This window comes from Carassius gibelio, chromosome B11 (genome assembly GCF_023724105.1).
Source record: "Carassius gibelio isolate Cgi1373 ecotype wild population from Czech Republic chromosome B11, carGib1.2-hapl.c, whole genome shotgun sequence".
NCBI classification, from domain to species: Eukaryota; Metazoa; Chordata; class Actinopteri; order Cypriniformes; family Cyprinidae; genus Carassius; species Carassius gibelio.
Genome location: NC_068406.1, coordinates 8278858 through 8301873, shown reverse-complemented (window position 1 = coordinate 8301873; position 23016 = coordinate 8278858). Strand labels below are relative to the sequence as shown.

The window sequence follows — 23016 nt, the reverse complement described above, 5'->3', positions numbered from 1 at the left end:
AGACGGCTTCTACTTCAAAACACACATTAGTTTTGTGTTCCAAAATCAGTGCGCAACATTATTAAGTGCTGTGTATTTTTTTTTTTTTTTATGTCATAAAAACCGAGGTGTTTATGCCATTTTTTTTAAAGAGGACATGCCTGCTGGATTAGTATCATTTATGAACCGTATGAGCACATCGGTGAAATGCAGGTTATTTTTAGGATGATTATCCAAATATTTAATATAACTATGTACATTTCTGCTTTCGAGAATATAAAAGGTCGCAGTAATTGTTTATTAATTATTTGTAGCCTGAATTGTTCATATTTTGCTACTTTACGCATTTGTCTTCAATCCTTATGCACTCTTTTTCAGCGCGGGAGTGTGGATTTAACTAATGGAGCGTTTCGCTCGCGGTGGTCGATGTTTTAGAGATCCGTTCAAGTGGCTTTTAAGGAACAATGGAGGATCCCGGGATGCGGTAAATGGCAGTGACCGGTAACCCCTCTCACACTCGGCCAGGTCACTGCGCTTCAGTGAGCACAGCTTCGAGAGCTGAGAATCACCTCTGAGAAAGTCATCTCAGCAACAAGTGATATGCTGAATTTATACAATTCTGCATCCCAAACTCAGATCGCCCTGATCGAAGATGAAGATAATTACTAGTAGCCTATTGAGTGCCTAATCATTAAAAGCTAGGTTTAAATGAAGCAGAAGCAACACAAATACAATTATGGAATGTTAACCAAACAAAAAGAAAACATAGGGGAAATAACAGCAATTATAATTGTAACTACTCCAATTTATTATTATTATTATTGTTGTTGTTGTTGTTGTTGTTGTTGTTGTTGTTGTTGTTGTTGTTGTTGTTATCTGTTCATTAGTAACATATTTTAGTGTTTGTTTTTATACTTTACCGGGCTTTCAGAGATAGAAACGAACGCGTTGAACCTCACAGACACAAACGATTATGTATTTGAGTTTTTTTTTTTTTTTTCACTCTCCTGTATTATTATTACTATTTGTTGTTTTTGTATAAACAATTAGATATTCAAATCTAATAAGTTTAGCCTATGTTGACCTTTCTGAATATATGCATTACATTTATTTAATTATATTATTAATAATATTTTACAATAAATATTATTATTATTATTAATAATAAATACAATATGAAGACGAAAAGCGGAGCAGACAGCATGCGTTTTTTTCCGTTTTTTTTTTTTTTTTTTTTTTTTTTTTTTTTTTTGCGCATTGCATCTCATTGTTGTGCGCCCTGTTCATTTGGCAAGTTTGTGCATTTTTCTGGAGTCGTTCCGGACCCCACAGGCGAAAAGGCGAGACGCAGCTTGGACTGTGGCGATCCGTTCTAATTGGGGATGAAATTCATTAGAGAAGACATCCATTTAAGACCTTTAAGTTTTCCACACATTTTAAAGGTATGAGAATGGATTAATGGCTTATAGCCAATACTGAAATTTATTGCCTCTTTGGAATTTGTCCTGCCTGTCTAACGGGTGTCACAAGAAGCACTTCGAAAAATGAACAAATAAATACCGATTCCTCAAGCGTAATATCAACGGAGCCATGAATGCTTGAAGCAGGTGGTGGTTTATGCAACATTTTTTATATTTTATGCTAATGACGTTTGAAATGATCGCTATCCAAATAGTTGATTTGTAATGATGGCTCTTTGTGCATTGTGATCATATTTACTGTCTGTTTGCAGTCTTACACTTTGTTTGCGTTTGAATGTGTGTTTTTCTCTTCTGGAATAAGATATGAAGTGATGCTCAGATCATCCTCTCACTTTTGAATGGAGGAGAAATCAATTGTCTCCTTCCCCTTTATGGAGGGAGCATTTTGTTCCTTTAATTGAATGCTGCCTTTTTTTTTTTTCTTGTGTTGGGCCTAAGACTCCTCTGAAGTCTAGCAGCCTTCTTTATCCATTGTTAGAGAAACTGCTCCCAAAAAGGAAAAAAAGAAAGAAAAGAGCAGAAGAAAAAAGAACTCTGTTATTTTCTGTCTCGAGATTCAATGCGCAGGCTATTCAGGTCAGTTGATGAACTCCTTCAAAAAGTTTATTAAGGGTATGAAAACAATGTGGACTAAAGCCTTTGGGCTCGCAGGCAGACAGTTTATAAACTAGCAGCCATTGTGCCTGAAAGGCAGATGCATGAATACTTTTGAATGGGGGCTTCAAACTGACACGATGGGGCTGGACAGCAGCCTGTTTAGTGAAGAGGGCTTGGGGAAGAGACGGGCTCAGTGTGTTGTCTGCATTAATGTACATCTGTAGGGCTGGGGGTGAATCCCCACTCCAGCACACTAAGATGGAAACGCCACATTCAGAGCCAAGGAGAGCTGATTTTGCTTCCATCCCTTTGGGAATTCCTGCTGTGCTACCTTTAAGTTTACTTAGGAAAGCTGTTTAATATCATGGATGTATGATTTGAATGAACAAAATAGGTTTGAATCTATTAGAATGCATATAAAATATATGCATTTTCACAACTAGTGGAAATGCATCTATTTAAATTATGCATTTTGTTATGTATATGTTTGCATTGCATTTACGCATGTTTATATTGCAGACTTTCTTAGTATTTATTATGACAAAACCTGATGCCCATGTTCTTAGAAAAAATTAGCACATAAATACAAATTCTTCAACTGTACTATAAGTGATTCTGATGTTTTGTAGATATGGTGCGCAAACCGTCTGTGAATGAACATGACACTACAAAGAAAGTTGCACGTGAGGTGAAGTCCACTAGTCTTAGAATACTAATGAAAATGCATCCATTCTGCATGATTTTCTAACGTAATTGTACATTTTTTTAATGTTTATATAATATCTCAGTGTGTGCTCTGTCAGTATGCACATCATGACAAAATCTGATAAATTATGTTTGAGATGTTCCAAAGAGCATCTTCAGACCATATATACAAAGTCACGTCACTCATTTGCTTATTTGATTAAAGATTTTAGTAAAATGTTCTTTGTTACATTATGTATATATATGCATAGGTTTAAATGAAACCAGTAGATTTCTGTACCTTGCTGTATATTGATTTTGAAAAACTGTTTAGTTGCATTTAGTAATATTACATGTTTGCAAGCCTGCAGTATAATATATGGATATAAAACAGCCATCTTCCCTTCCTTGTTCATCTTGTTTCTCTATTAAACAGTAAAGTTAAAGTGTATGATTGGTGCCCGTAAAGTACTTGTAATCATCTTGAAAAGATCCCAGTTTTTGGATGTGATCTGCATCAGGCTGCAGCGAGCACAAACAGCCTTTACTCGGCTCCGCTCTGGTAGGTGTCAACATTAGCAACACAATTGGCTCTCGGAGCCTCACCGCAGCGAGGTGGCTAACTTTAACTGTATGAGATGCCATGAAAAGAGGACCATGAAGAGGTTGTGAAGGGGAGGAGGGAGATTATGCTTTGAGGGAGCTATTAGAGGGGATGAAGCTTCTCTAAACAAACAGCGGAGAGAAAGAAACCCAAGAAAAGATCAATAATGTGTTAGTTTTCTAGGCTAAGCCATGATGGATCTCAAGTACCCAGGTTTTCTTTTGTATTGTTTTTTTATTTTTATTTTTTCATTCTTCTGAGAGATGTTTTTCTTGATATATTATAGGTATTGGCAATCCAATTTGGGCACAAAAAAGAGGTGTTTTATTTATTTTATTTTATTTTATTTTTGAATGCATTCTGCGTGCTGCATGTGTATTTATGACTCTTGTAAAATGAATAAATTGTTTCTTTTTTTCATAGTTTGAGCTCAGAAGCCTTTTAAGTTGCAAATATACACAAAGTCCATTGCTGACATACAGTAAGAGAGCTATAAAGTTATGGTGAATAGAAACTCAGATCATTGACTCATTAACAAATGAGTTCATACTGAAGATTCATACTGAAGTAAAGGTTTCCACATTATCTCATTGCTGTCTACGCTAAACAACTGAAATCTCATATATTTTGTTCTCTTCTATTGTGTGTTCACCCTACTCTAATGCCTTTGTCTGCAGCACAGGTCATTTTGAAAACTTTGAGATTGGACAAATTGTGTAATCATAGGTGTCCACAAGTCTTTGCTTTCATTTGACAGAGGTTTTACTCAAAGGCAGGACGAGATATTGGTAAAGGAATGAGTTGACATCAGGGTTGCATTCTCATGTAAGTGCTTGTGTTGACAAGAAAAACAAGGTTTCCAAAAGTCATTTATCTATCTTTCCATCTGTGCTCGTCTGGTAGATCTTGACCGTGCCATTGGAAAAGACAAGAGTGCTCAGCGCTCTATAGTAGTTCCCATGGGGCTTTGTTTTTCCTAGAGAGAAGGCAATTTTGCTTTAATTGGTAGTTTTAGACTCCTTTCTTGTCACACACTCAGGATAGCTCTCGGAAAACAAATAGAAAGGAAAAGTGTCTCTTGTTTCCTCCAGGGTTTTATGTGAAGCACATCGTCCAAAGTGAGGATTTTGATTGAACTGTCTTCCTTTGAAAAAAAAAAATGCTTCTTGTTGCATATGAGAATAAGCTTTAAATATTTGTTTTTACACAGGTGAAATAGATGAACCCATTTATTACATCTTAGTTTTCACATGATAAGAAAAATATTATATATATATATATATATATATAATTATTATTATTATTATTATTATTATTATTATTTTTTTTTTTACAATTCTTTGTTTTGTAATTGTCTTAATTATTTATTAATGTTTAATTTGATGTTTCAGATTAACGTTTCAAAAGGTCACTGCTTATTGGCATAGACCTTATAACTTCACTCATTGCATCAAGTTTCAATGTGCTAAATTCTATAAATTTAGAATCACCAGTGAAGATATGGTCAATTTTACTCAATCTGTATAAGAAGTAGAGTTGGGATTGTAAGCAAATTGTAAATATGTGGCATGCAATTCATTAATATTCAGTTAATGTGCCACAGATATATCAGTGTGATTTTCAATGTCTGGCATTTTATGAATGAACGTCCTACAATCCCTGAAAATTCTTCTCTGAATAGTACTGCTTTTGTAAATTAAAAAAAAAAAAAAAAAAATGAAACTAGAACATCTAAACATCTTTTCACCCATTCATCTGTCAACATCATATATTTTTACTCTTATAAACAAAGCCGCATATTTAAAGATTGGTTTATTTGGCTTTGTTTTGATTGGATCCGGTGTCTCCTAAGGTCTGTGTGGTCTATTATATTTGTGGTCTATTTATATTTAACCGTTGCTTAGGGAAACATTTGGCACGTTATGATTTCTTGACTGATAATTCAGAAGGGATTCACTTGAAATGCATGCCACGTTCAGTGGCAGACATAACATTGGGGGGAAATGGTTATTCTGTGTTACAAGATTTTCTATTTTCTTCACAGCCCATGTTAGAAGAAAACACAGGATCATAATAGAGCTAAATGTCAAAAAAATGTCTACATTCCCCCCCTGCGTTTTTCCCGCCTGCAATAGATGTCAAAGTTTTTGACAGCTGGCACAGACACTGCCGGATTATTGTCATCCCCCGTTACACCAAGGCGTGTTAGAAAGTACAGCAAGCATTCTCACTAATTTTATTACAATGGAGAAAATGCCCCACATAATGTGCAACACTAATTAAGTTTAGAGCTGTGTGCCCAGTCAGAGAGCTGATGAATTAGAACCATTCACACCATGCTCGACTGCTTTAAAATCACCATTAGCCCATGCTACTTACGGCCATAACATCGCCCATTTTATGCTTTTGACCTGCTTTGCAAATGGATTCTTCATTATTTTCGTGTATGGCCTCTCATTTTTAAGGCTGTACTGAAAGACAATAAACACGTTCACTGAGTGTTGCAAATCAGAAATGTGTTTCGTCTTTCCAGCAAGTAAAAAAAAAGAAATGCCGGTGTTGACCGGTGAGCTTAGAGAGACTGCGAGCGATGGAAAGCGAGCAGTCCCTGTAACTTCAAAGGAAAAAAAGCCAAGCCTTCCATTTTTAACTAATGGGTTTATTTAAGGCGTCCCCTGTCGGACCCTCCCTGGGGGAATGTACACTCTCATTTTGAAATACCCTTATAGTCCGAAGATACAATATAGAGTGCTGATCTCTGACTTTACCATCAGCTGCTGTGACTGCGAGCTGATGTAAACTCAGAAAACAGGAAATATTAAAGACCTTCTCATGTCCTGAAGAACGTCTTGGGAATTTCGTGTACTATCCACTGTGTCAGTATTAACATTTCTCATTCAATTCTTCTAAACTCTGTACTTTTACAATTATTGTCTCATTTTATAGAAAGTTTTAGGGTCTTTTAAAAAGGTTCTTCACTGATATTGATATATCCATGAACAACCTTTAACACCCATGGAACTTCTTCAATTCACAAAAGCCTTTTTATAGTGGAAAAGGGTTCTTTAGATTTTTTTAATGTTCTCCATGTGAAGTAAAACTGGTTCTTTTAAGAACTGTTGAAAATGGTTCTCTTATGACTCTTTGGAAAACTCCGTTTTGGAACCTTTATTTTTGGATTAAACGCAACTGAAAGAGCAAGCTATGGGTCACCCATGCCAGTTTTGTACCATCTGGTACTCTGACAAGCCACAAATAGCATCTTCTGATAAGGATAAACCAACAATTGGTTTGGATATTAGCATTGTTTTTCCAGAATACTGCCCAAAAAGTATGGCGATGTCCCCTTCCAGAGTTTTGTCTGTACTATAACCACTTTATGAAGAAAGAATTATATGCCTTGACTCTAGAGCTGTCCTTCAGGCACATATCTCAATCCTTGAGTGCATTCCGTCTCCTTCCTAAACTCCATCCTTTTACATTCTGGATAAAATAAACAGGTGCTTCTCAGAGCTCAGAGTTAATATTTGATTTCCTGCATTGCTTTTTCCTTTCAAGCCTCCTGAAGGGGCTTCTGCGCTATTGGCACGGACCCCTTGGGTTCCCCTTTTGCTTTGTGGTTCTTCTTAATTTCATTACTTTAGCTGTGACCATAATTAGCAGGGAACCAACCCCAGGAAACGAAATCCCATTTTGGCAAAAAAGGAAGGTTGTAGAAAACTAAGCCCCACTCCCTCGAAACAGAGGTAGGAAGGGTGACCCTCAAGAAAACGGCTCGGGGAGGCATCCTCCATTTCTCATTTCTCCACCTCCCTATGGTGACAGGAATTCAGTTCTTTTCAAAATATTCCTGCATGGACGATGTATGTGTCTGGAGTGATAAATGGCTTCCTCTTTTTATTTATTATGAATTTTTTAACATTAACCTCATGCAATAATTGCATTAATTTATTCTCCATTTTTAAGGGGGTCAACAAAGCTGAGACTTTTTATTTAAACCTACACAGTAAACAATTACAACTAGTAATTACAAAGGATTGGCAAGTAACAAAACAATTCAAACACTGAAATGGTTTTTGTTTTATGCGTAATTTGAAAAATCATTGTTTACGATGCAGAAATGTACTTTTTGGACATTTGTAGAACAAGCAAAAGAATAACAATTGTCACGTAAAATTTAAAAAATGCTCTGGTATTTCTAAGTCACTAATCAAATGTAATCTAAAGTTAATTAAAAATTATCATTGGACTCCACTGAAATTGTTCTACTGGGATAATATGAACTGAAACGGGGAAAAACATATAAAAGGGGTTGCAGTTTTTGTTTCGATCAGACTTTTGAACACAACTTTATATTTGTATCAATGTTTATGTATAAAATACTGCCATTCAAGTCCTTCACGCTCTCATATCTCGGCACGCCTGTCCCCTGGTGCTGGGGCATAGGGAGTCAATATGTCAGCATTTATCGATACCCCACTGAGCTACGCGGGGTTGTCAGGGCCCTATTCAGGCTCTAATGGCCCCCTGAGGTGCAGCGTCTATGCAGCCTGAAAGCGCAAAGAGGCCCGGGGCCCGGCCTGTTGTTGGATTTTAGGCGTGTGTTCCTATCGCCGCCCTGTGCCTTCACGCACATGACAAGAGCCATAAAAGACCAACGCCTTCGCTGCTTCTTCTGCCCCTCTCTTAAACCGCTTTTTTCAACCTTTTCTTAAAAGAAAAAAAGGTCTAATTGTTTGTTGTGGGAGCCAAAGATTATAGACCCTCCCCTCCTTTTGCTCTTTATTCCTTTCGTCTGTTTTCTTTGGGCTCGTCTTTCTCCCCGCCGACTCTCGTCATTTCTAAAGGATGTGATTTTTATCCCGAATGTTGTGAAAGGGGAAGCGAAAGAGGAACGATCCTGCAAGACTGCTTTTGACAATGGCAATGAGACACAAGAGAACGTTCAACTAAACGGAATTGTTGACTTCCATTAGTTGCTTTGCATGAATATATACTTTTATATATATATATATATATTTTTTTTTACGGCATGGTTTTAAGTATTTCGACTCAATAATTCAATAGAGCAATAGTTTTTGAGTAGTCATATTTGAAGCAAGTGTGCTGGTGTTTATAGGCTGGGTGAGGCCGGACCACATTATCTAGGTCTGCCGGTAGACTTGCACTGATTTCAGTCAGACTAATGCATTTACATGACATTTTCAAAGACTTTATTGCTTTAGTCTGGCTGGAAGTGCATGTAAATGTATCTGATGAGCATTGCTTCCTTCTAGTGTCATCTGCAGGAAAGCAACAAACGTAGACTTTTGACAACATCTCCAGTTTCTCATGAAGAAAGGTCTCCTGTAATTGGCATTTCAGAAGAGATCTCAACATTTGCTCAAATTTTCTGTCATGCCATGGTCTCTAATCAAAGGTCAGAGATCTCAGAATGAAGATTTCTCATTCATTTTGTTGAGGCTAAATGAAATGAGCTGCTTTTCACTTTCAGTTTACGGCACTAAACTTTTCATGTATGTAACTAGCCTTGATTTTATTCATATTTTTAAGGAAATTTTAGGAGTAATGTAAGATAACTGAGCAACCTTGCTCCAGATATTCTTTTTATGGTCAACATGCAATATTGCATCATAGTTAAGTATATATAAGCATATGTAATTGGTAATCTTAGCCTTTTCATGGACTTTTTTTGTTTGAACATTTCGTCAGAATGGCTTAACCCTGTGGGGGCAGGACCGGAAAAGTACATTCAGCTCTATCTTCAACAATGCAAATTTTTCTGTCATTTATTTGATCTTGCTGTAAACCCCACAATCCTCCACCTCCCTCTCCCACCGTAGGCACAGCAGTATCAAAGGTTCAATCCCTAAACAGACCTGAGGAAACACGCTGAGTTTTATATTCAGGCCGTGAGCCAAAGAGATAGCAAAGAGAGGCAGATGGATGTCAGAGATATCAAATCAGATCGCGCGGCGAAAACCCGTTCATTACGGGCTGTTCGGCATTATGATTCCCCTCTCCTCCTTCAAGAGTGACAAAAAGTATAATTGCTCTAGTGACTCTCACAAAGGCATGTACAAAATAAACATGTAAACAAAATTAAGCAAGGACGCTGTTATTTTTGTCCTGTGGGAAAGAGGGGGGTTTAGGAAGATGCTGAAGAAAAAAAAAAGAGGGAAAGATGGGTTGTCAGTTACACTCAACTGGTGTCATTTGCAGCTCCGAGGCTGGTCCTATTGAATGCCTGTAAAATAGCAAGCGTAAGACTTGATTGTAATTATGCTGGAACTAATATGCTTTTCAAAATGAGCCATTATGAGCTAATACCGCACTGCAAAAAGCCCTGTCTGTTTTTGTCACTCTGTCTTGGGTAGTTTGCAAGGTACAGCTGATATTGAGGACATTGGTTACGGTATTAAAAAAAAGGCTCCACTGAATTTTGCCATAGTGTTGAGCTAATACTGATTCAAAGGCAATCTTAGCAGATGAGGTTGGAGACGCCTCTACCTCCTTCTCACTGTGTCATGGAGGCTTTTTATTATCCGCCATCCCTGACTAATTCCTGGGATTCTGATGATGTCAAAAGCTGCACTTTGAATTCTGGCTCAATCGTGCTTTTCAATTGTCTTTTCTTTTTTTTTTTTTAAGGATCTTTGACATCCTTTTAGGTTTGGTAATGATATATTGAAACTCTATTTTCAGACGAGCTGTGCTAATCACTTTTGATGCTGTTGGGTGATGTAATTAAAACGATAAAGATAGATCAGTCGAACAAAGAAACAGTTTTTAGCTGGGATTTTAAGCAGTTATTCACTGTTTCTTGAATGTGTTCTACAGACAACAACAAAAAAAAAAAAACGGTGGTGTATAGCATGGTACAGTGATGGTATCCGCCTTGCTACCAAATGACTAAAGTACCATGGTACTTTTTTGTTAGTGTAATCTCTCTTTTTAAGCAGACCAATGATTTTTATATATTTTTTTATTTAGACAATTGACTTCGTTAACATACTCAACATACTTTGATTAAGGCCCTTAGAGAAGAAAAGAGACATCATAAATTACTATGTTGTTAAAATTATGTAAAAAAATAAATAAAAGTTCTTTATTGGAGTTTATGGTTCTATCAAGAACTATTAACATCAATAGAACCTTTCATTTGGACAAAATGTAGTTTACAATGTAAAATCTTATTATCAAAATGTTCTTTTCACTGAACTGAACTTTTCACTGAAATATTCTTTAAGAACCCCAAAATGGTTCTTCAGTGGCATGCAAGCTGCTTAAAATAGGAAATTTTAATACACAGGGTCATTTCGGAACAGTTAACTAGCAATGAATTTAGTTATATGGTCACATTTCGAACACAAAAGAGGATATTTCTAAAATAGAGATTTTTTTCCGTACAGTGAAGGTCAATAGGGTCTAATGTGGTTTGGAACTCAGCGTTCTTTAAAATATCTGTGTTTCACAGAAGAAAGTAAGTCGTACAAATGTGAAGCATCATGAGGATGCGTAAATGATGAAAGAATCTTCATTCTGCGGTGAACTATCCCTTTAAGCCAATGTAAGCTAACGTAAATGACTGCTAAATTGAGCTAAATGTGTATGTTGGCTTAACTGTTGCAGATAATGGGCCCTAAATGGATGAGATTTGGCTTTAGTGATTCATGTAGCCAAGAAGCAGAGAACCTACACGTAACGGTTTATCTGCTTCTAGCCTTCTGCTTCATACGGGTTTGGTTTTTAAATGAAACACGATCTAAAATTTCTCAGAACCTTCTGAATGCACCTGATTTTGCTGCAAATGAAATACTCGGCACAAAGTCAACACTTTGTTTAAAATCACGTTGTGCCCCGGAGGAAAAACATTCAGGCTGTAGCACAGAATGAATGGAACATAATTAGGCTTTAATTGGCTGATAAGTGAGGAGAGGACTTTATCAATATCCCCAGAACCCGCAAATAGAATTACAGCTTGGTTATTGTGAGGCGGATTAGTCAGGATGTCCCTTATTGTTTTAAGACAGGGAAGAGTTCTTGTGAATTGACCTCACATCTTCTTGAGTGTTTAAAGTGCAAATTAACTCCTGCTTTTTTGGTCCCCTGATTACTGTAGTTAAATGTAGTGCTTTTTTAAACAAGGAATGAGAGTAATTGCAATAATTTAGTTATGATAGTTATACAAGAGTTTAAAGTTTTGTATACTTTTAGCCTTTTAGACAGCTTCTCCTCGTTCTCATTAGCAGCTAACATTGTGTGTTTGTAGCATATTACATGTCTGCCATAACCTATCTAAACCATTTTGGGGCTTCTGTCTCCTGATAGAAGCTAGGATCCCAATCAGTGGAACTCTTTGGGACAGAGACGAGGTCTGTATCATGCCCCTCTCACTGCTCTATCTCTGCCAGCATCTGTTTCATTACCATAATCCTTTGCTGTTGTCAGGGGGCCTGTTGACCTTCAGCCTTGGGCTTGCATGATGGCTGAGCTAGAGCTTGTGAAATGACAACAACAACTTGAGTTTTGTTTCTGAGTTTGCCCACTGATTACGTGTGTTTGGTAAAATATTTCAGTACAAAAGACGTGTGGTGGGATTTGATATGGTTGCAGTACATTTGTAATTATAAGTGAAAAGGCTTTGATGCATCAAACGTGTGGACAGAAAAAAAACAAAGAGACATAAGGGCAGGATACGCTGACAGAATCTTGCCTCATAAATCATGTGGCGAAACTGTGCAATGAAACAAAAATCACAGCGGCACGTCTTTCCCTCCCCCTCAGGATGCCGAGGTGACTTTGGAAAGTGATCCGTAGACCACTGCGCGAGTCTCAAGTGTTGTCATGGTGTGTTAGCAACAAATCGCTCTGGCACATCCTCATGAAAACCAACAAAGGGAAATCCAGGATATGTACATATTCCACTTTATATATTCAAGATTCTGTTTGTGCGCTGAAGTGCCAGGCAATGTTGTAAAAAAAAATCAATCTTTATTAAAAGGGGGAAGATGGAGGAATTGATTTAATGAATGCGCACTCATGTCCTGCGGTCGCATGTAATCCATTGAGAATCATTGAGCCAGAGCTTGGGGAGACAAAAAGACATTCTGTGAAGACTGCTCGAGTGGACTGTAATGATAGTCTCCATATAATCCGTTAATTCCATGTTTAATTAAACTCCAGAGCTGGTCTGGAGACTGTAGCAGTTCGGTGCGTCTTGAAGCAGTTGCATTGCGGAAGGGAGTGTTTCTTCTATTGTTGATGTAGTTGCACCAAATACTTGCACATGCACCAAGAGGAATGAATGTGTGAATAAATAAGGCCCTAGTTTGTTTTGTAATTTCCATGTACTTCCACATGCAACAAAAAATAATGCATTTGCTGATATGCAAGTATGCCCAGATTTTGGGTCTTTTTAATGACAACTGGCATATTTTGACAAGCCACCATAATTGAAACATACCTAGAAGAACGTATGTGTAAATACACCAGACCATAGCTTGCTATGCAGTTACCTGGTTTAAAAACAATATATAGGTGTTTTTCTTTGTCTTTTTCTACGAACTTCCACATGCACCAAGAAGAATGCATTTGTTGATACCCAACATAGTTACTCACCCAGAGTTGGGTTCTTTATATATATTTAAAGAAAAAGAATGCATGTATGGATATGCAAGCATGCAGAAACACACTTGCACGCCTGCAGTTTGGTTCCTTTTCTTGTTGCTAGTTGCATTACGCTGGGGATTTGTTTTTCCCCTATTGTCAGTTTCAAGTGCACATGCATACTTGCACATGCACCAAGAAGAATACATTCGCTGATACGCACGGACATATTTGCACGCTCATACACACACTAGCACACTCCCACAAGCCTTTTTGTAAACTCTTTTCCTGGCAGCCTATAAGCCGTAGAAGAGGAATGGCAGATGGGAGTTTGAGAGAGATGATCAGGCTCCGGTCTGGCAGAAGAAAATGGAGATGCAGGAAAACTTGTGTGAAGTGGTCCAAGGTGCAGGAACCTGCTGATCAGCAGTGGGCAGAGAGTGCGCACGATGGCTCAAAGGAGATTTGTCTCCATCGTGGCAGCTGTGGCGTTGCGGGGGAAGGAGCTCGGAGCCCTTCTTTCTGTCTTTCCCCCATGGATGATGCAAGACCAGAGGGCCTGGAGCAAGACTCAAGCTACCCTGCTTGTTAGCACTCATGTGTTTTAAGAAAGCAAATGTGAAAGTGTGATTTTTGTGACAGGACCTTTCACGAGCTTTCTGCTGCCATGAATAGATATACAGAGGTGGCTCACAAAAAAAGTATGATGCAATTTTAGAATCAATTATCATGGTAATGTATTTCAGTAATATATCTTAACACACTCCATATCTCTCCTTACAAACACTCCTCTTGGCTCGGTTGTAGTAGTGTTTGTCTTTGTGCCAGGGAAATGCTCCTCTGGCTAAAATGCAAACTGCCAACTGCGATCTGCACTTGTCTTTGACTGTGTGCCTGAAAAAAAGTAATGTAAGATATGTTGTAATATATTTTGAACACTAGCTTGAAACACAAAGAGAGGGATTCAATGGCCCAGAAGTCTCATACATTCTTATTTCAAACACTTGCTCTTAGGAGCTAGCCCCAGGCCGCTACAGAGAGAATAAGGCGGACGTGCTAGAGCAAGGTGTCTGGTGTAGATTAACCTAACCCTCACAGTTACGTCCCCCAGGCCTCTCCAGGGCTCAGTGGCAGGATTATGTATCTGAAGACTTCTCACATATGAATAAGACCCAATAAAATGGTATCTAGGGCTCCATTGACACGTTGAGATAACGGAAGCATTAATATTGCCGTGATAGCTGGTCTCGGCTTTCAGGAACATTTTCCGTTGACAAATTCGCGGTGTGTCGCCGTATTGGTGACAGCTGAAATTTTCAATTGCTGTACATATTGAATTTTTAAAAATAACTTGCCATTTTGTAAAGCATCCGAGACTTGGTGCTGATGTTCAAAGCCTCTCAAAGACTTATTTCCAAACTGTGTACGCAGGTAACCGTACAGATGATGGCTCGGATGTGGAGTCGGAGCCAGACCTGCCCCTGAAAAGGAAACAGAGACGCAGCCGTACCACCTTCACAGCGGAGCAGCTGGAAGAGCTCGAGAAGGCCTTTGAGAGGACGCACTACCCTGACATCTACACTAGAGAGGAGCTTGCACAGAGGACTAAACTGACAGAGGCTCGTGTACAGGTGGGATACGCTCATTTGCACAGATACTGCTTCTCCTGCATGGTTTCGCAATTGCAATTGACCTTGAATTAGTATCTCATTGGCTTTTAGACGTCCTGTTGGAGTTATTTCTTCTCTTGTCATCTAGATGCCTAGATGGTGTTTGTTATATTTATTTACTCAACGTAGACTAATTGTTTGACCTCCCCTCCCCTCCGGGAGTACATCACTCTTGGTCAGATGACAGTTGGAGCCCTGCCTTATTGCTTTCACCCCTAGTCTTCGGGACGCTTCCTGACAGTTTGTGAACCCTGTAGTTTTATGTAACATCGCAAAGCAAATACAGTAGAATTATAGCAGCAGCTGCACTCTGAGCTAGTGTGAGACTGAAAGAAGGATGGGGGGGGGAAAGAGAAGGGAAAAAAGAAGAACAGACAAAATGCATTCCTGATGGATTTCTCATCTCTTCTCTTGGCCGGCGATCGCTTCCCAGCACTTGAAAGCTGGCCGCTACTTGTAAATCCCTCTACATATCAGAAAGGATCCCTCTAGTTCTCTCTGGGGACTCTCTTCACTGACAACAACATTAATCAATCAAGCACTTGTAAAAGATTCGGCAAGGTGGGGGTATGGGGTCTAGGTCTCTCCAAACTCTCATCCTCACTTCGCCGTCTGTAGATCCCGCACTGTACCTAGCTTAGGCTCCTTACCGGAACATACTCATCAGCAGGACAACTGATTTAACATATGTCTTTGTCTGTTTCTGAGCATTCAAGGAAGAAGATGTGTCTAAATGGTTGCTTCCTCACTCTTGGGAGAATTTTGAGAGATATATGCTATGCTTGTTTTCGCGCAATATTTCACACATGATGTATTTAGGGAACCGATTTGCATTGATTGTAGGTTTATGTCTGGTAAGCTCTGGTGTATGTAAAAACATTCATTATTGCTTAAACAGCATCACAAAAGATATAAGTGTCTTGGGGGTTTAGAAAGGGAAAGCCCAGAGTTAAACAACTAGAACTCTACCATCCATATTAGCTGTGATAATAATGGACATAAGACCAAGGGTGTGAAAAAACACCTCTAATTGGTCAGTGAAAAATAACTTGCTCGTCAAACACAAGTGTCTTCTGTTCCAGCACGTTTCGGCAACCGATAAGCCACATTTGTAGGTCAATTGTGCATTACTTGGCCTGCAAGAATTCCCCGGGGGTGCTTGGTGTATTTTTGGTTACTGATGTAAATGACAAGAGATAGGACCCAAAGAAAACTTTGAACAAGGCAGAATAACCAAAAGGACACATCTCCCCCCTCTCGCATAATAGGGCTAAAGAGATATCATGTGAAAAGCTGAGGTATTTGAGTCTTGGATATAATTTGTTAATGCAGTTTTTCTCATAATCTAATTCTGGAACACTTTGAAAGTCTCCAAAGGTCAACTCAAACTGAATCTTCCAAAAAGGTCACCCTTAAAAAAAAGTGAGTCTGGTTAAGCACAGTAAATACTGGCCATGGGTCTTCAATGTTATTCGCTGCTTGGTTTAGTGTTAAGGGGGGATTGTGGCATTTCTCTTTAAAGTCTATTGTGAAAGTTCTTCTCCTCCCCAAAGCAGCACTCCACTACACCAAAATGTGGATTTCATGTGTGGTTTTGCCATTGACTTTTTTAACTGTTAAAGGAGTCAGTCTGGTATAGTACTTACATAGATTTACTCATAAAAGTGCAGTTCATCGTAGCTCATACTTTGACCTCCTATTGGACTGACATAAAAGGGTATTTGATAATGCATTTAACCCACCCAAAAACACTAATTCAACGAGGTGTCAGAGTTTGGCACAAGAACCAACAAGACATTCTAGGGCTCATACATGCCAATTTATGGCAGCTGCTTTGGAAGAGACTTTTTCGAGTGTTCTAATAAAATATGACATGCTGTTTCATAGAAGGAATGCAGGTCTTCTTCATGCAGTTACCATTAAGGGTGTTTCACAGAAGTTCCCACTGGTCTGGCTTTGGGTATGTCGGCAGATTTCTGTATAGAGATTCCTCCCAGGCCAGAACGAGACCAGACCTTTGGCCTGGTTGGTGACCTGCTCCACCACAGCTGTGCAGACTCATCCGGCAGATGTCACTTTAGTGTGGTGTGGAGAAGAGGGCACTGGGGTGAGACAGGGGCCAAAAGAGGGGCCTCTCCACCCCTGGATCATCAACTCCAGATCTCCAGCGTGTTAGACAGCCCTCCTTCTGCAGTCTTGGGGCAATGAGTTTTAGCTAACATTTTTGTTGATCTCCATCCTAATCATCTTCACCAAGACTTAAGCACATCCAGTTGCCTCAGCGTTCCTCAGATCCACTGCAGTTCTATTGGACAAATCAGTTACCACAATCCATATCGCACACAGACCAGTTTCATTTTAGTTTGATGGTAGCCACTATGTTAAAGGGTTGTGACAGGGATATGTAGCCTAGCAGAGTCTTTCTCCCTGTGGCTTCAAAGTCCTGCTGTTTTACATCCACGAGGTGAATGAGTACCACATAAATGCCATTTGACATCTGAGAACGTCGAGCCACCAGTCAGACTATTAGTGGAACGAGAGATGTTTGCAGACTGTTCTAAGTGTTAGCTAGGTGAAACAAGGGGAGAGATTTCAACCAGCGCTAAAAACAAAGTGGACAGTGGCAGAAAGGCTGGTGGTTGCTATAAATCATCCACGATGGGTAAATTGCATTCTGTTCTTATTCATTCTGAAGTTTTTAAGAGGTTACGGTGGCTCCACTTCAGTTAGCAGTCATAAGAGAGCCGCGCCGTTGGCTCGTGTTCCTCCTTTCTGACATAGACTCTCTTTCACAAGGAGTTTGCATTTTTGAATGCAGCTATTATAGTTAGCAGAGTCTAATAAGGTGGAAATATTTTCTCTTCTTTTATGAAGAGTAGATATCAATTTGGCAAGAAGTTAGCCTTTCTGTACCTGTGAGTTGTGTGTTTTAATGTTTAACATTGTTGTGCTAGCTGACTAAAAAAGGGGAGGATGTGTAGGTCATAATATGGCAGAAGATATTTCACATATAAAGTGCACAGAATGGATTTATCAAAAATAAATTGACAGGAAGACATGATGATGTGACTATTAATGCAGTTTGCAAAGATATTATATTTTGATGTTGTCCCTTTATGGTTTCTCTGCAGTTTTTATAATATATACCCCAGTAAAATAGTACTATATTTAAAATGTACTTAATAATATATTTATATATATATTATATATAGTAAATATATATATATATATATATATATATATATATATATATATATATATATATATATACTGACATATCGCTGTAGTCTCACTGATATAAAAAATTGAATTAAACTTTATTGTGAGTACACAATGTACTTTTATTTTTTATTTTTTTTTATATTAAGCTTAAAATGTGTTTTAATGTCACTATTGTTGAGCACTGTATGAGCTTTGAATAAAATATTTAAATGCAAAGTACACTTGCAATAATTCCACTTTAGCAAAATCAAATATAATTCAGTGTATATTTAGTTGGACTTCAGCAATACTTCCACACAATTAAAGTGCATTAAGTAGACAGATCATTGCTCTGATTTAGCTGAAAGTACAATTTATAGTATATTTAGCATGAAATAAATGTATTTCAAATACATTTCAGTATATTTATTTTTCACTAGGGTACTTTATACGCCAGCTATTTCTGTGGCAATATTCCATATAATATTTCATCAATTCCTTGCACCCTGAGACCAGAAAAATGCTCGCAAAAAAAAAAAAAAAAAAAAAAAAAAACCCCATCCAGCCCAACAGGCAACTCGGTTTCTGAGAGTCTTAGCTTGTGCACCATAAAAGAATAAATAGGATTTATGAAGACTGTAGAGAGCAAAATTGTTGCAATGCATCAGTGAGAATGTTCTAACAGTTTCGCATTATTAGAATTTAAATGACTTTCTTTTAGCCGCTTTGTGTTTGTTGATTCTTATCTAAGTAATCCCAGTCTCCTTTTTGCAATTCGCGTTAATGTTAATTAGCATAGCGCCAGACAGGGAGAAAGAGAGTGAGAGAATTCAAGCGGGCTACAGAAGAAAGAGAAAAAAATGATTGTTTGATGCAGTCAACGCATTGCTTGTTAGACTGAAGTTGGTTAAATCATATTTGTATGTATGAAAACAGATGTCGCCCTTGTTTAATGTTTATTCCTTTGAAACATGAGGTGAATGGCCTGAAACCTTTTAAAAGCATCCCTTAATAACATTTTCCTTAAGAAGAAACAGGTTTCAGTGGAGACTGTTGCTGTGTCCAACACTATCTTGGATTTACGGGCGACTGTTTGCAATGACTTATTGACTGCACACAGCGCTCTCACAAACAAGGGACTTGCGGTGCAAGGAATCTCCTGTAAAAGACAGGAATTAGAAACATTGTGCATGTGCACACAGGTTTATTGCGTTTCTCCATGACAGGTGTGTGTTGTACACATAAATCTCCATAGATTGCTGCATTGGACACAGGGACAGCTTTGAGCCCAGGCGTTGCGCCAACTTTTGGTTTATAGTCCGTAATGATTGATACAAATGCACATATGATCAGACAAACACACACAGTCTCTCACACACTTTACAACTGAAGGTGTGCCGAAGCTAATTATTGAACTTTGATTGATTTAAAATGAGGTAGTGCATTCAAAAATGATCATTCACTTGCCATTTCAACCTGACTTACATCTGCAGTATCAAAATAAGAAGCAATATTGCATCCTATTGACTTTAACTGACATTGGTGTTTAAAAGACAATTAATAATCAGTGATATTATCAGATGCAAATAAACCAAATTGAACTGGATAATGAGACTATAGTCTTCTGTAGAGCTGTTGTACAGCTGAATAGAATTTGTTTCATAATTGGTGAACTTCACAGCGCTAACAGTGTTATTGAACTGAACTAAAACAATATGCAATATTATCGATTTAAAACTTACACTATCAGATGAGAACAAAACTTGAACTAAACTGAGCTAAACAATGACACTTTTGTCTGCTTTACAGCTGAAATGTAATGTAAAAAAGAGTGCTAATGTATTCAAATGCATGCTCCAACATTAACCAAGCTTCTTTACTTTTTAAATGTATTTATCAAACAGTGTATCCTGTATCAGCTCTATTGTTCCAGCATTCTCCCTAAGAGCTGCTGTCAGTGGACAGTAAGTTCTTCCTCGTGTGGTTTTGCTGTGGGCTGGATGAAAACCATCTCAGTGGAGGAATTAGGCTGGATAGCAGACAGCGAGAAAGGGAATCTGGGACTGTTCAAGGTGACTTTGTGATTGGGTTCCAAATCCAGCTCAGAGGGTACGACTGGAGCGACCCAGAAAACAGACTCACACACACATAATCTCAGCAAGGCACTATGATGACACATCCCTCTGTGCTATGAAACAGAACTGTATTTATTTAGGCATATTGTGCTTAATGTTTAACTTAATAGAGTTAACTCGTGCACCTCTGTGACGCCACGTTGCTTTCAAAAGCAGCAAATTCACTTAGACAGATATGCTTCACTGGCTGCTGGTGTGATTAAGGCAGACGGGAGTCTTCACCGAGCACATGGTAAAGCCACAAGATCTGCTGGCTGCGTGGTAACTGCTCAGACCACAGGGATGCAGGCAGCTCTCTGGCAATAATGTATCCCAAATCTCTTTATGAATTGTCATAGCATTATGCATCTTACAGATTGTGTTGTAATGCATGTGCAGAGATTAGTTCATGCGTTGAGGATGAGAGATTGAACAAAAAGCCAGAGAAGAAACAAGCCAGTATTTAAAGCGATAATAGTTTATTTTCTGAACACACCATTCAGTAAAAACCCTGAGAATACTGATAGGAATTAAACTGTTAAGTTTTTTCTGTAGTGTCTTCAGTGAATGCCAGCCAGTGCTATGAACTATGTAATGTTCCTCGCTGATGTCACAGAAGTATGTTTCGGCAGAAGAAAGAAGGTAGAGGCCATCAGGGTGAAAGGATGAAGGAGTGGAGAGCAGGGTTCAGAGGTCAAAGGTCAGGAGGCACAGTGGAGCGGGACACTTTTTAGTTTGTGGAGAAAGGAGATCAGCGTTCTTCTATTCTTCATAACCTGTTTGCATGATTCCTAGTAGAAGATCCGTTCGAATCCCAGCACATGCATTTCCTGAGCTCCTTCAGGATACTAGGCCATCCTTTTCACTGTCTACGACACCAGGTTTAGGCTCAGGATGGGCAGAGGGGGCAAAGCCCCTCCTCCTAAACCCTTTGAGAGGATGACAGTCAGGTGGGGGTTTCACTTTCCGAAAGCGCAAGAAAGAGCGATTGGAACCCGAGGCTTGACAGATGGGTAAGAGTCATCTTTAGTCGCATAAAACGCTGGCGAGCCATTGAAGTCATCTGAAAGAGATGCTAGCTGTTAGTGGCCTGACAGTTTTGCACATGGACAATGTAAGCAACGCTTTGTAAGAAAGAGCCAGCGAGTGTGTGTATGTGTGTGTGTGTTTTGTAGATCGTGTCTACGGTGTCGTTGCATCAGAATAGAGTGTGTCCTTGTGTGCGTACCATGAAAGTGGAGCTCTTAAAGGCACATTTAAAAAGGGACGCCCACTCTTTGTGGACACTTTTCAGTCTGGTGAATTGAGAGGCCTTTGTCCCCACCTTTCATCTGGATGCACAATAGACCGGCCCGTTTTAAACACAACGCTAGATGAACTGCCCTGACAGTGTATTAAACGCGGATGAATTCCCAGTGCATGGCAGAGATCAATGTCCTCCAACCTTTCACATACACAGGGCTCCGGTCTTGTTCCTGTGAAATAGAGCGGGCTGCTTTCAGAGACGCTAATTATATTCATGTTTTGATGGAAGAGATGCCTCCATTTAAATTGTGCAAATTTTATTATTTTTAAGACGACTGTCTGAAATCAGTCTGGTTTGAATGGCCATTTATTTTGGTCTGACTAAAGTAAAAAAGTATTTTAACACTGAAAAAAAAACAACAACGAACAAATGCATTTCGATTATGTAGACACAGCATGTTTCTTTCTTTTGTCATTTTAGTGCTTCTAATGGTGGAAAGCCTGCTGTTTTAATAATATAGGTCCTTAGTTTGTTTAAAAATATATATCTCATATCTTAGTCTTTGACAAGCTACAAAAGCCAAACATTTCATGCAAGTTTTGTAGCTTGATATGAATTAGTCAACGCTATCTCGCGACCAATTCGTATGTATTTTACGAGGTGGCTTATTCGTACGAATTTGTACGACCTCACTCGTACGATTTTATAAGATTTGTCTAAACCCCAGTGACGGATAGGTTTAGGGGCGGGGTTAGGTGTAGGTAATTCGTACAAATTCATACGAATTGTGCAACTCGTAAAATACATACGATTTGGAAACAAACGTATGAATTTGTACGAGTGTGGTCGTACGAATTCGTACAAATAAGCCAACTTGTGAAAAATGTACGAATTGCCGTGAGATCGGGTTGGAAGTAGTATGTTAAAGATGTGACAGATGTCTTTGTGTGTACGTGTCCATGTGTATCAGACAGCACCGCTCCAGTAAAAGTCCTCTAGACTCTCTTTAAAGTGTCCGACAGGTAGAAAAACATACTCAAGATGTGGAGGAGATGTCTGTGGAGATGTGTGGGCTACCTCTGACCTGTTTACGACCTCTCGTCTCTGATGGCAGCCCAGAGCGGCCTATTTAAACAGATCACAGCTTTAGCCACTTAACTAGAACAACAGGGACCTCAACATGTGCTAAAAGGCAGTTTCCCATGAGGACACACTCTCTGCCACACACATGCCCATGAACCTGTCTGGAAGACTGCTGAGCACTTTCAACTGCATGTGTATGTGAATGAAATCATGCTTAGAAAGGGATATTTGTCTCTGCTCAATTGTCAGTCTCCTTTTAAATAATAAAATTTAAATAAAAATAACATTTTATTTCCATCTTTTATTAGGTCTGGTTTAGCAACCGAAGAGCAAGATGGCGCAAACAGGCAGGAGCAAATCAGCTGGCAGCATTCAACCACTTGTTGCCTGGAGGGTTTCCTCCAGCTGGCATGCCAACCTTATCTACCTATCAGCTTCCAGAGTCAACGTATCCCAGCACCACTCTCTCGCAAGGTACAGTAACCCATGAACCTCTATAGAAGAACACTACCATTCCAAAGGTTTTTCTTTTTGTTTTTCTTTTAGCAAGGATGCATTAAATTGATCAAAGTGACAGTAAAGTCATTTACAATGAATTTGATTTCAAATATACACTGTTTCTCTGAACTTTCTATTCATCAAAGTATCCTAACAAAAGGTGTATCACAGTTTCCACAAAAAAATATTAAGCAGCACAATTGTTTTCACCATTTTTCATAATAAGCATCAAATCAGCATATTAAAACCC

At 38.7% G+C, this 23016-nt stretch overlaps 1 protein-coding gene across 2 annotated transcripts in view; it reads left to right on the top strand.

Moving 5' to 3' along the window:
• The window catches only part of pax7a (paired box 7a), a 56672-nt gene that overhangs the window by 9425 nt on the left and 24231 nt on the right, over window positions 1-23016 (top strand). For both annotated transcript variants that reach the window (XM_052568370.1, XM_052568369.1), the window contains exons 5-6: window positions 14386-14585; window positions 22577-22742. In XM_052568370.1, the coding sequence (XP_052424330.1) occupies window positions 14386-14585; window positions 22577-22742 (366 nt within the window). The remainder of the gene's footprint in view (window positions 1-14385; window positions 14586-22576; window positions 22743-23016) is intronic.